The sequence below is a fragment of the Urtica dioica genome, chromosome 1, assembly GCF_054948205.1.
Source record: "Urtica dioica subsp. dioica isolate 48M chromosome 1, U.dioica_male_clone48M_v1_H2, whole genome shotgun sequence".
NCBI classification, from domain to species: domain Eukaryota; kingdom Viridiplantae; phylum Streptophyta; class Magnoliopsida; order Rosales; family Urticaceae; genus Urtica; species Urtica dioica.
The window spans coordinates 4357876-4371937 of record NC_142756.1 but is presented as its reverse complement, the minus strand read 5'-3'; the positions used below and the strand labels follow the sequence as shown (position 1 = coordinate 4371937).

General features: G+C 35.1%; 2 protein-coding genes across 2 annotated transcripts; both read left to right on the top strand.

The window, feature by feature from the left end:
- The first annotated feature begins 2643 nt into the window (after nt 1–2643).
- LOC149406562 (GDSL esterase/lipase At2g04570-like) lies at nt 2644–6304 on the top strand. The gene is made up of 3 exons (XM_089607587.1): nt 2644–3235; nt 3790–4279; nt 5876–6304. The coding sequence occupies exons 1-3, from the start codon at nt 2861–2863 to the stop codon at nt 6067–6069; spliced, it is 1059 nt and encodes a 352-aa protein (XP_089463713.1). The 5' UTR covers nt 2644–2860; the 3' UTR covers nt 6070–6304.
- Nucleotides 6305–7368: 1064 nt separating this feature from the next.
- On the top strand, nt 7369–12644 carry ATZW10 (centromere/kinetochore protein, putative (ZW10)). Its single transcript, XM_089607582.1, has 15 exons — nt 7369–7541; nt 7777–8446; nt 8581–8718; nt 8939–9112; nt 9357–9515; nt 9775–10008; nt 10085–10216; nt 10323–10415; nt 10945–11040; nt 11172–11300; nt 11424–11501; nt 11593–11751; nt 11869–12025; nt 12109–12209; nt 12337–12644. The coding sequence occupies exons 2-15, from the start codon at nt 7883–7885 to the stop codon at nt 12418–12420; spliced, it is 2298 nt and encodes a 765-aa protein (XP_089463708.1). The 5' UTR covers nt 7369–7541; nt 7777–7882; the 3' UTR covers nt 12421–12644.
- Nucleotides 12645–14062: the final 1418 nt, after the last annotated feature.

Genomic DNA, 14062 nt, shown 5'->3' with positions numbered 1-14062 from the left:
AATCACAAACACGTAATTTTTGTTTAAAATCTTATTTTTTTTTTTTGTTCATAGTAATTCGGGTTTTGATGATTTTTTAGTCGTTTACTTTGTTTAATGACAAGGTATCTTGTTTGTTAATGTTATTCTTTGTTTTTCTGTTAAAAACCACATTATGTATATTAACATTTGTGTATGTTTGTTAAATTCTAAATTGAAAACTTATTTCCGTAACAATTTTGAAGATTTTTTTTATATTAATTTTTGAAATTATGAAGGGTAGATTAGTCATCACATCCGTATTTAATAGGGCTATTGGGTACTTATTTAAAGATAAATAAATTATGGCAATTTTCTGATAGCCCAAACTTAAGAAGGCTACTTTGTCTCATTACCCTTGAACATATGTATTTAAAAATACCCAATTTTATTTAGAAACTAAATCAACTATCCGAATAGCTAACTTCCATTAAAATTATAGTCAAACTATTTAAATAATTAAAGAAATAGTACAACATATGTCTATGTCTCCATTATATGATGCATGTGTCATGTCTTAGTTTTGGCTACTTTAATATTTTGACTATAATCATAATGTAGAGGATTTAAATGAGCTATATGCCTAACACCTACTCCCCCATTTTTTTATGAGACTACTTACAATTATTTATAATTTTTTAATATAAGTTTGCAATTTAATGCACCGGGCCGAGGGCTATGCATATCCGAGCCAGGACTTATTGAGTATCCAGAGGCTCAGCCTCTGTGCTAGGCCCGTGTCTCGTGGCGAGGGCCCCACCTTTCTGTCGGGCCTAGACCTCTTTCCCGGGTCCATTCAGTGGGGTTGAGCTGGACCTCCGAGTAAGAGCTCTTTGTGGCAAGTACTTGTGATGTTAAGGGCTAAGTTCTTTTTCAACTGAGTACTTAGCGACGTGCTTGATCTATGGACTTGAGCCTTGGTTTGGTCCATGACTTGGTCCTTGGTTTTCGCACCTAATATCACATTCCTGAACGACATTGGGTCTTGAGACATTTGGACCTTCAAAGGCGAAAATTGTCGCATCTATAAAAGCTTTTTTTTTTTGTCTTAGTGTTAAGCTCTTATTGCGTGTCGTTTATTTTCTTTGATGAGAAATTGACGCTATCACCTCTAGTTATTCATTCGATATTTAGATTATTTATTTAATTGTGAATTAAATTTTATGTAATTTTTTTTTATATCCAGCCTATGATAGGTATAGTTCATTAATATTTAGTCATCGACAATATGGATCCAACAACCGGTTGATATATATTCTGCAAGACCTATAATTTTTTTTTTGTAAACTTTAACTAAAAGTCTAAAATGCCATTGACAAGTTTTATGGCATAGATCATTATGTATATGCAGAATGTATTTATTAGCTATACATAACCACGCACCTCCATTTCTGGTGGGAAGACCTTTCTAATTTTCTTTGCGTTCACACATTTTTCTTTAATTACTAATAAGAATTTGTCAACTCCATGAGCGGTTGCAACCAGATCATGTCATGCATTAATTCTCTCTCTCTCTCTCTCTCTCTCTCTCTCTCTCATGTTGTCTCTAAATTTCGGTGTGGTAGTTGTTGTGAAATCAGTGACCATAAAGACTGTAACATAAATGTTATTGATATCCAATCGTGTAGTAATATAAGATCGTACGGAAAATTATAAAATCAGAGTTCAATAAGGTGACTAAGTTTCAAGTAAAAAAACAACTAAACCAACTAATTGAGGCTTAATCCTTTGCAATGGTATATGTTATACTTATATGATCATTGCAGTTGCATACTATATATCCCAATGTTTACATTCAAACCCTCATTTTAACTTTGATATATCACTTCATTAACTAGGGCACGCAAAATCGTGAAAAATGTGATTTATATCTAGACATCTCAAATTTTAATATATATTTTTAGACTACTTTTACCCACATGAGTGAGTAATTATATATATGTATGTATATACCAAAAATGTGACAATAATTATTCAGTGAGAAATCCAACTGAGTTTAGCTCCATAGTAGACTAATTATGAAGATCTTAGGCCATTCCCTAAAAATAAACTAATCTATCATAGAAAAAATAAAATTTAAAGGCGTTTAATGACATATGTGAGAATTGTTGCAAGCAAAGTGTACCAACGAGAGCGTCCATTATTTCCGTTACTTTTATGGTGGTTATCGGTTTCATGCGGTTTCTTAGAGATAGCCGTTGATGTATTACTTTTCAACGGTTATCGAGGGTTCACGTCTTTCTTGTGTTCACCAGTTTTTAACCACTAGCTTCACCTTAATTATTTCTCTATTCTACTCGCTAATTGCTACTCTTACTTTACTATGAGCTCTATCGTTTCTCAGCCCCACTATTTTGCCCTTATTTTTATTTTTATTTTAATGGTAATATTTTGCCTTTAAAACAACACATACATTATTTTCTTGACACTTGAGAAGGGAAAAAAGAGGCCCCGATGTATTTATTTATTTCAATAGCAACTTTCTTGTTCCAAAACAATATATATGGAAATTTATATTTCTCTGTTTGAAAGATTATCATGTCAAATAAAGATTTTTTTTGTGCGCCACAAAATTAAAACCCTTCTTCGCAACCTGAAAATATATTATGAGCAATAACTAAACCGTCCAACAACTTTCTAACCTAAAAGCTGTAAAACCTATTAAGCAGCGCTCATTTATTTCATACATACATTCGCGTATATGGATACTATATATACACACACATATACACATATACTCAACACACATATACACTAAGACTCTTAGCTAAATATCTGGAGTTCTTTTTCTTCCTCATTATTAAGGCCAACAAAAATTATAATAAAATACAAGAACAAAAGAATGTCAAAAAACACCTACGTTTTGTGGCTCTTGGCACTTCAGTCCCTACTTTTTTTGGTCCCCGGAAATAATGGAGCCAAAATTCCGGCCATAATTGTGTTCGGAGACTCCACGGTTGATGCCGGAAACAACAATCACATCCCTACAGTCGCCAGGAGCAATTTTGAGCCGTATGGCCGTGACTTTTCCGGCAAGAAACCCACCGGAAGATTCTCAAACGGTCGGATTCCGACGGACTTCATTTCCGAGGCTCTCGGGCTCAAATCGACCGTCCCGGCCTACTTGGATCCAGCTTACAACATCTCCGATTTTGCCACCGGAGTTACTTTCGCCTCCGCCGGGACTGGCTACGACAATGCAACTTCCTCTGTGCTGGTAAACCTCATATTTAATTATGTTGCAACTTTTTTTTCATCATTGAGGTCTTCTTTTTAAAAGAAAATGTATAGTATTACTAGGTTTTCTTACCAATCACTGACCGTATAATGAAAATTAAGTGCCTATCTAATTTAAAAAAAAAATAGAGAGCCATATACTTATAACACGAAAATCAGCTAGCTATTCTGATTCCAGTGGATATTTTTTTTTCATTTCTAACAACAACAATAAGTCTTTAAAACGGGTATTGTAGCTACTTCAACGTATATGTTTGGTTAATAATTTAAAATTAGCTACTCTTATTATTAATCATATAATTAAATTGGCTACTTTAATTATTAACCAATTGAATTAAAATGAAATGGACAAAATTCACATGACTTAATTACTTATAATTTTGACATAAAAATGCATAAGGGTGATATTTCAAAGAGAAAAAAAAAAATTCAGCATAACGAGTTATATGTCATAATATTTTTAACTAAAAAAAGAAAATCAAATTTGTATGTCACGTAATCCCTAACTCAAGTTTGAACTGTGTTTATATATAGTCAGTGATACCACTATGGAAAGAATTGGAGTACTACAAGGAATACCAAAAGAAGCTCCGAGCCTACTCGGGGGATCAAAAGGCGAACGAGACGATAAGCCAAGCCCTACACATGACGAGCATGGGGACCAACGACTTCTTGGAGAACTACTACGCTTTTCCGGGGCGATCCTCGGAGTACAGCGTGGAAAAATACCAAGACTTCCTCGTTGGAATCGCCGGAAACTTCGTGAAGCAGCTCTATGGCCTCGGAGCGAGGAAGGTCTCTCTCGGCGGCTTACCTCCCATGGGATGTCTCCCATTGGAGCGAACCGCCAATTTCATGCGAGGAAACGGCTGTGTCGATAGGCTCAACGTTGTTGCCTCCGATTTCAATGCCAAGTTGGAGAAATTGGTTTCGAATCTCAATAAACAGCTCTCCGGGATCAAAGTTGTCTTTTCGAACCCTTACGCTCTTCTTCTCAACCTCGTCAAGCAACCTTCTTCTTTCGGTAATTATGTGATTTCTTATTGCTTGCAATTCATTATATAATTGATTAGTAAAATAGTCCTGATCGTTTTCAGTGTTAAATTTTTTTTTGACATTGTTATTAAATTTTTTGACGATCTATATAATTAATTTATCATTTTCAAAATATTTAACTACATAGTAAAAAAACTTATTGAAAGTTAGATACTTGAACATTTATGTAAATGTTAATTATTTTAACGTTTTATGAATTTATTAATTTTAATAAAATATTTAGCTATAAAATCCATTAGATTATATGCTTAGCAACGACAACAAAAAATTTCATTCAGCTTATTATATTTAGACGTTTTTGCTCAAATAATCTCTCATGATTGAAATGACATAATAAGCATATATCCACACATTTAATGAGTCAAATACTCTTAAAGTAATAAATTTAATTGTAACGTTTTTAGTGATTTCCATAAGAATTTAAAACTTATTTTTTTATTATTAAAACCATTACTTAAAAATTTACATAATGATTTGCTATACATACCATTCTTATTTATGTAATACATCGCCTTTAAAATTTATTCAAATAAGAAATACATCACCCGTAAAATATTTATCAATTTGTCGGTATGTATCCATTTTTTTTCTTTTCAAAAAGTACCATTTTGAGCATTTAAGTTGTCTGTCTTGGTGTCGATCTGAATTAATTAGTGAAGCAACTGAAAAGTTAAGAGACACATTCTCATTTATAAAAATTCCACGTAAACCCATGTACAGCCCATCCCTTATTAAAGTCTGCCGTAGCAAAAGGAAAGTGATTTAAATTAATATTGGACACCTGTGTGTTTTTGAGCGGTTGCGAAATTAATGAAGCAGATCGATGTCACGTGGTATAATATCCATTTCCTCCGTAATGGGGCATCTCTAAAACTGGTTTTAATCTGACCTATTTAGTTAAACTTAATATTTATAACTTATCGCGTCTACCCATTTAGCTTAAAATGCTATGCTTGTTTATAGATTGTATATTGGCCTTTCTATTGTGATGTCTATTGTCTTAGTCAAACTCGACATACTATTTAGACATTAAACTCTTATTTATATACAGATAATTAACGTTTCGTTAATTTTTTGTCAGAGTTAATTTATAATAAATATATATAAATAGAAAAATGATATGAAATAGTCAATTCGAACTATGACTTTTGTAAAATAGCCATAGTTTCATTAGGTATAACAAAATAACCAATTGAGAGTATTACGATTTTTAATCTTGGCTCGATTAATTTTAATCCAGCCTTCATAAAGCTTACATTCTGTCTTTATAGTTCATTCAGATTAAATTTAATCAAACCTGTATTAATCTTACTTGGACTAGTTTGCTTATAGTTGACAAACTATGACTATTTTGCAAAAGCTTAAGTTCTATTTGGTTATATAGCCGCTTGACTCATATAAATAACGTTGATTACGTCATATTTTTTACTATTTACGAAACAGTTATAACTATTTATGAAAAAATTTATAAAACTTTGGTTAAAATACAAATGTTTTTGTTTTTGTGACTTATTTCGCTAAAAATTTGTAATATTAATAAGTTACGTTGATTTGACGACAACAGGATTTGAGGTAGCATCCGTGGCATGTTGTTCGACTGGAATGTTTGAGATGGGTTACGCATGCAACAGAAACGACATGTTCACATGCTCCGACGCCAACAAATACGTCTTTTGGGATTCTTTCCATCCCACTGAGAAGACCAGTCATATAGTCGCCGATTACTTGGTCAAAAATGTTTTGACTCAGTTCGCTTGAATATCTCTATGGACTCACTTGTCAAAGTCTTTTTCTTATTCCTAGCTTCCAATATATATACGCATGGCTAGCTATATATATACGCGTTCAAAGATATCTCTGCTGGTTTTAGTGTATAAAGTTTTTGTCAAAGTTAGTGTAATCGTTTTATTTAGTGAATTATTACTGAACGTATATGTATGCCTTAATATATTATAGGGAAAATATTAAACTTATCCCTCGGGTTTCAGTCGAATGCTGCGTTTATTATTACATGTATTCCCCTCAGTTCATTATTAATAATTTAAATAGCTTCTGAGTTATTTTAATGTGTCAAATATATTTAATGTGTCAAATATATCCCTTACTCTAAATTAATTTTAGTTGACTTTTTTTTTAAGCATTGTGAATTATTTTTCAAATTTGTCCATGACTTGAATTTTTGGTTTTGCCACGGATCCAAAGGCTAAACTGGATCGATTCGATTCGCTTTTGACCATTTTCATATTCGAATCCGAATTTTCGATTTTAAAAAATTTGGTCAAATAATCGGTTGAATATTCGATATCCGAATTTTTCCAAATTTAGAATTGTTATTCGGTCCAGTTTTTTAAACTACATCGATACTTCGAATACGAATTTTGGGTATATGATGTGGCACTAATTTTCGATTTTGGAACGATTCGATCGGTTTTATCCGATTTTCGATTTGATTTTGTACAACTCTAACTGATCTTGATGACACTAACACAACAATAAGATTTTTGGGATACAAGGATATGTGTAACTTGTAGTAGATGAGCAACTAAGAACGAACACTTAAGCTCGCGAGTTTAGTTTAAAATTTTATTTCGAACTAAAAGGTTTTTTATTTCATAATTTTTTTTTCCGCATGTTGAAGATTAACGAAGAATAGTTCAAAATTCATTGAGTTTCAGCGGAATCCATCGAAATCTATTGAATCTATCGAAATTCACCGGCTGCCATCGCGCAAAATATAGGGATGTGAATGTAATGTATGGTATATTAGTCTTACTTAGAAAGATAGATTTATTCTTGTATAAAATTAATATTGTCCTTTTATAATGATAGACTTTTATATGTTTCTGTAGTTACCGAATTGGAAACTGAAAAGAAGGCTATCGCTGGCAACCTTATACAACTTTCGTATCTTCTCACACATCATTGATGGCAATGTCGTTTTTTTATCAGACTGTCGTTTTCATATCGCAATGTCGTTTTTTCGCAATGTCGTTTTTATCGCATGTCGTTTTTATATCTCAATGTCAATGTCGTTTTTTGTGTGTGCTATTTCTCTCCGTCTCTTTCACCCGCTAGCGTTTTTCTCTCCCGCGACTCCACATCGCTCATCTTCTTCTTCGTCTCTTGCTCGCCGCGTCTCACCTCGCCGGTCCTCGCGCCGTGAAGCTCCAGCGCCGCCGTGGTTCTGTGGAGCGCTGAGCCGAACCACACATCTTCAACTTCGAATACGAGTACCGTTCTTCTGATCTCTCTCCAACATTACCTTTTTATATGCCTCCTAGTATTTTCCAGATGTGTTATTTGTTGCTCAGTGGGCTTTTTCTTCTTCTTTTACTTCCTGGAAACTACTCAAATGAAAGCAATTTACCAACAATTGATTTGAAACTCTCTTTTTAGGCTGACGAAATAGCATTTACGTTCTTTGAATCCCCAATCGACTGTTTGGTTTGTTACATTGGCTATCAGGGACTGTAATTGCGTCCGCTACGTGTTGGATTACATTAATTTCGCCTGAACGAGCTTCTCATCGGCTCCGCCTCTTCTCTGACGCAGCGTCGCCGTCCGATCAGAAATGGAGGCGCTATTCGAATCCATAAACGTCCAGGATCTGCTCTCCGCCAGCGACCTCAGCGATCCAACCACGCCTCTCTCCGCGCCTGATCTTCGCCTCCTCATCCAGCGACTCGACTCCCACTCGCTCCGGATCAAGTCCAGAATCCAAGCTTATCTCTCTGCCCACGCCGAAGAATTCACTAATCTATTCACACTCTGCAACGAAACCGTCTTGAAGTCCGATCGTATCTCCGAAGCTCTCGACGAGCTTCTGACAGCTGTTTCTGACCGACCAATCGATGCCGAGATCGCTGGGATTGCAGCTGAAATGAGTGCCAATATGAGGGAGCTCAGGGCAAAGCGTGAATTGTTGGCTCTTGTGAGGATAGTTGTGGAAATCAGTGAGAAAATTGGGGGAGTCAGGGAAGGGATGAGAAGCGGACGGCTGATATTCGCTGCCGAGGGGTTGAGAGATCTGAAGAAGGCCATTGGAGTTGACGGAGGAGGTTCAGCCGGAGCCGATGAGAGAGAACCTGTGGTGTACGGATTGCTGAGGAAAGAGTGGTTCGATTGCTTTGATGAGGTAACCGAATTTCTCTCTCTCTTTTGCGCCTTTCTTTATGTTGATTGGAAGTTGGACCTGTCCGCTCCTTTTTTATATTATTATTTGAGGTTTTTGATTGTGTGTTTTTAGAGGAATTCCATTTCGGTTTGTAGATTCAAGATGTGCTATTGAAGCTCATGGGGAACGCTGTTCGGTTTGATCGCGAATCAAATTTGGTTCAAGTCGATTATCTGCTGAGTTATGATGAAGGGCAACAAATCGAACTGCGCTCGGTTTTAGAGGCTTTAGAGGTGTGTGTATGAGGATAATTTTTAAATAGATTGAGAATTCTTTCAATTTCAATTCACTTAATCAGTGTAAGATTATTCACTATATATGCTCGTAATTTACCGTTTGGTTTACTGTTTAGTGACCCTTAAGCATCCAAATCTAAGCTCACTAGTGCTTACTGAAAGACAATATAATGAGGCTTGGTAATGAATTCATTTATTTTGTTGTTTTGGTCTGTAGTTGGTTGGAATTTTGGATTACGGGCTCGCAAAAGTAGCAGATTGGATCATCAAGCATGTCATATCTGCAGCTGTAAATTATCTATCACCCGTTTCATTCGTCGAAGAATTAGTTCAAGAGACCGAAGTGGTTCGTGGAGCCGTATTGAAGATAGTTTCATCACACGATCGGGAGGTAGATATGATTATGCATTACTGTTTTAAGGATGTTGGTGTGTATTCGTAGAAAAATGTCGACCTTGTCGTTTACAGAGAAAATTTTTTAGTACAAGAATATATTCGGTTAAATCACCTGTCGTATTGATGCTAAGGAGATGAGAAAATGTTATTCTGTTACTTGATTTACTTAAACAGCATAGTATACTTTGTGTGTGGAGGCTTTTGAATGTTGCATTGAAACATGCTTCTCAACTCTCCAGGTTGAGAATGAGGGCGAGATTATCTATTCGGGAGTTACCCAGATTATTAGTTTTTTCTGCAAACGTGTATGCTTCCAAAACGGACATTGGATACAAAGTTTTGGGAGATTGACATGGCCCAGGATTTCAGATTTAATTATCTCCAATTTTCTATCAAAGGTTTGATCTTTATCCTCATAACTGAATTTACTAGCAAGTGAAAACCCTTTTTTTTCGTTATCAGAAAATTTACAATACCGTTATTCTAAGAAGATCCTAAAGAGGATAATAGCAATCTTAATCATAAAAAGCATCACACATAAGTGACAGTGTTTGATATAACTCATATGGGTTAAAGGAGATTTGCACAAGCTTTAATGTGTACATGTTATGAAAATTTTGATATTTTGAACAGTCATTGCTAAAATCGTTGTTTCAGGTTGTCCCTCAAGATGCATCAAAACTTGCTGTCTTTCAGAAGATCATTGAACGAACAACTGAATTCGAGACTGTTCTGAAGGAGCTAACTTATATTTCAACATCCGATGGAAAGAGTGACAGATTGAGCGAGTTTGCTGATAATGTCGAGGTTCATTTTGCATCAAAGAAGAAGGCAGAGATACTCGCTAATGCCAGAAAACTGCTTCTACAATGTGATTTCGCTATTCCAAAGGCGAGTATTTAGGATTGGCACTACGGTTATAGTCATTTGTTCATACTCTAGCATTGTTCTGAGAAATTTTCCCCAGGAGTGTACCAAGAACAAGAGGATGGCCACAGACACTTCTGAACATGTTGTTCAGTTGCTTTTTCTGTCTGAAAAGTGTGTGGTATCAAAAGCAGCTATTCAACTCATGGAGCTTGTGCATCAGACGCTAAAGGTTTGGTGCAGAAAATGAGCTTTTCTTGATTCTGTTGGTAAACGTTGATCTTTTTTTAATATAGAGTCGTCAATGTTTTTGTGTTTTTGAAAAAACCCATGTACAGGATGTTTGCTTGTCTTCCACCAGAGTAGCTTTGGAATTTTATCATGCTGTGAGGGATATCCTGCTTCTCTATGAAATTGTCATCCCTGTGAAGGTTAGTTCTTGGAATATCATGGCGTAAGCATTACAGTCCAAAATATATGAATAAAAATAATTTATATCCTTTGCTTGCGTGCAGATATGGCATGCATAAATATAATTCTCAAATATTAATTTCAAAATTTTATTTTCCTATAGCATAGAAAATCCGTTTGAATTTCTGTCCTTGAAAATGATAACGTGATGTTCAAAATTCAAATGTTACGAAATATCCTAAGAAAACACAACCACTTGTGAACATTTGCGCTACCCCTTTTTTGTTGAAAACGTTATATGTTTGTTTAGAAATTACTTTCACTATCTAAAATTCCTTAGGGAACTTAAAAGTGCTAGAAAGACAAACTTTGGTTAATGTTAGATTAGAGTGACCTTTTGATAGATTGCTAAGGCAACAGGGTATACTGTCTTTATTGCTTCTATGCAATTAGCTTTGAAATTGGCATCTCTCTGCAATATGTACCCTGTCAATATATCTTGAATAGTGCAATAGATATTGTGGTAACCTTTCTGCTTCAATTGTGAAGCTAGAGAGACAGCTTGAGAGCATCAATCAGGTAGCTGTTCTTATGCACAATGACTGCCTCTATTTATCTCAGGAGATACTTGGGCTTGCGTACGAGGTAGGCATTTTAGGCCAACAACCACTAAATAATTCATTTTAGAATCTTATTTTTATAAAATGAAAGCAGATTTTCTATTAACGGTGAACACGATTCATAGAATTCTTGTTGGCTTGTTGTGCTTGTTTCAGTATCGCCCAGATTTCCCTAGCGCCATCAAGGAACATTCTGTGTTTGTTGATTTAGCTCCAAGATTTCAGCTGATGTCAGAGGAAATACTGCAGAGACAAATCCACTTGGTTATTTATAACTTGAAAGAGGTCAGAGAAAATTTAGGCGTAGTTCAACTAAATGAATGCCTTGAAGTTCTATTGCCAATCGGCCATTTTTGGGTTTAAACAAAATTTACAGAACACTAACAAGACTATAATATATATTCTTAGGCTATAGATGGCGCAGATGGATTTCAGAATACTCACTTAATGGGAGGATATGAATCTGCAAAATTCAGCATAGAACAGGTTGCGATATTTGAAATTCAATCATAACTTTTTTAACTACTCTTGTGATTTCATCCCGTTAATGCTTTGCAAATAAATGCATGTTGATCAGGCTGTGTTCATCTTAGAGAAAGTACATATCATATGGGAACCACTCTTAATGCCTTCAGCTTATCGGAGAAGCATGTGTGTGGTTCTTGATTCGGTATTCTCTAGAATCACTAGAGACATTTTACTTATTGATGATATGGCCGCAGAAGAAACTGTACAGGTAGATGTAAATATCAGTCATTTGATTTCAAAACATTCTACACTCGGTAATCTTATCGATTTAATGCCATCCTTTTTTTTTTTTTTTTTTTTTTTTTTTTTTTTCTGATTGTCATAGCTTCAAAGACTAATCCAGCTGATGTTGGAGAGCCTATCTTCTCTCTTGGAATCCCTTGAGACAGGCCATCAAACGGAGAACGCAAAAGAAAGTACGCCGCCGACACTTGAAGATCTCGTACCATCACTTGTCAAGCTCCGTAAAGTCTCAGGCATGTTGTTTTTTCTATCAAAGAGAACCCGCTTTACACATGGTTGGCCAATATGATATATCTGGGAACGAGAACCTCCTAACATTCGCTTTCTTTTCCTACGACAGAATTGTTGGATATGCCTCTAAGATCAATTACGGCGTCTTGGGAAAGTGGAAATTTGGTCAGTTGTGGTTTTACACCGAAAGAGGTACTACTGATATACTTGACTTAAAAAACACACCCTAAATTTTTGGTCTGCACTGTTTCCAAATTCTAACCCGTAACATAGAAATCGGGTAATATATAATGATGTATATCTTTATGATGTCTCTCAGGTTCAGGATTTTATCAAGGCTATTTTTGCTGACTCCCCTCTTAGGAAAGAATGCTTATGGAGAATAGACAATGTTGGGTTCTAGAAGCTCTCTTTCTATGATACAACTGAAAGTAGTAAAAGCGTTAGCATGCTAAGATGATGAATCCTCTTTTTGATTACTACATATATTTAATGGATGTTAGTTCAGAAGGTTATTTATCAGAGAATCGCAATCTGTAGAAGTGTTGATGGAATCGTGCTGATTTACGTTTATTTTTGAAGTGTGAAGATATAGTGGGAAGGAAAGGGACGTTTTTTTTTTTTTTTTTTTTTTCCAAACAAAACAAAAGTATAATAAAAATATATATTATATCCTAATAATGTCAAATATTGAGAAAATAACATTTATTAGACCACAATATCCCAAAGAGATTAGTAAAATATATTTTCTATTCTAATAGTATCAAATATTGGGAAAATAGGATTTGTTGGACCCTTAATAAAAATAAAAACTAGTAGAGAAAATTATGTTTTATAGCCGCACTAACATAATAACTTTTTTTTTTATTATTTTTATTTTAAACATTGCATAATTACGCAAGTTTAACTTCGAGAGAGTGAGCATACTAACCAAATCAACCCACCAACACCAATATTATGAGAATAGTTCAAGTTTGAATAAATTAAGTGAATAGCTCAATTAATATTTCACTACCTAAATTACCCTCATATATAAGAGCAAAACTCAATTTTCCCAAAACCAAAGCCTAAACTCGTTCTCATCTTCGTCCATTTCACGCCACCGATCCACTTCACGCCGCCGATCCATTTCACGCCGCCGCGTCGTCGCCAATCGTCGTCCATCCTCGTTGCTGATCCCTAACATCGCCGGCGAGATCCGCCCATAGACGGCGTCGATTCCGTCGAGCTCCGGCGGCGGCGATGCTCGGAGAATCGACGGCTCAGATTGACTCGAAAATCGGCGGAGGGAGAGGAATCGGCGGCAGAGAGGAAATCGGCGGCGATGGTGGGGATTGAGGAGAGACACTTTGTAAATTCGCGAATCGGTTAATTTAATTAACCTACTGGAGTGAGTTAAGTTAATTAATTAACTGATTCGTGAAGGATTTGAAATTCACAAAAAATTTACAAAAATCATAACTTAAGTCAATTGATATTCAAAGCATTCAATTAATTAACCTAACTCTGAATTCAATCATTTAGTAAATTAACTTTACTCACAAAAAAATCAGAACCTAAACTAATATTCAATCAATAAGTTAATTAATAGTAGGTTAATTAAATTAATCTATTCGCGAATTTATCAAGGGCGTTATGGTCTGAGCCGAAAATATGAGCTATTTGCTTAATAAAATGAAACTTGAGCTATTTCCCCAATAAGAATGACAAACTTGGCTGGTTACAACAAATTTCACTTTAATTTAACTTTAGCCATTAGAGTATTTTAGTCCAACGAGTCTTTAACACTTTCGGATAGGATCATATTTTACCAAATATCTCCAAATAAGTCGAGAGACAGCAGACATTTCCTGAGAAAAGAGAGGACTCATAATTCCATCTCACGTCAAGGATAACCGTACTTCAGATGCATATGACACAGTTATTCAATTTATTTAGCTAGTAATATTTTTACAACTCCTTACATTACTTGGAAACACGCATATTTAATAAGTTCTTACAAAAAAAGAAAAATGGTATGAAGTAGTTAATTCAAACTATGACTT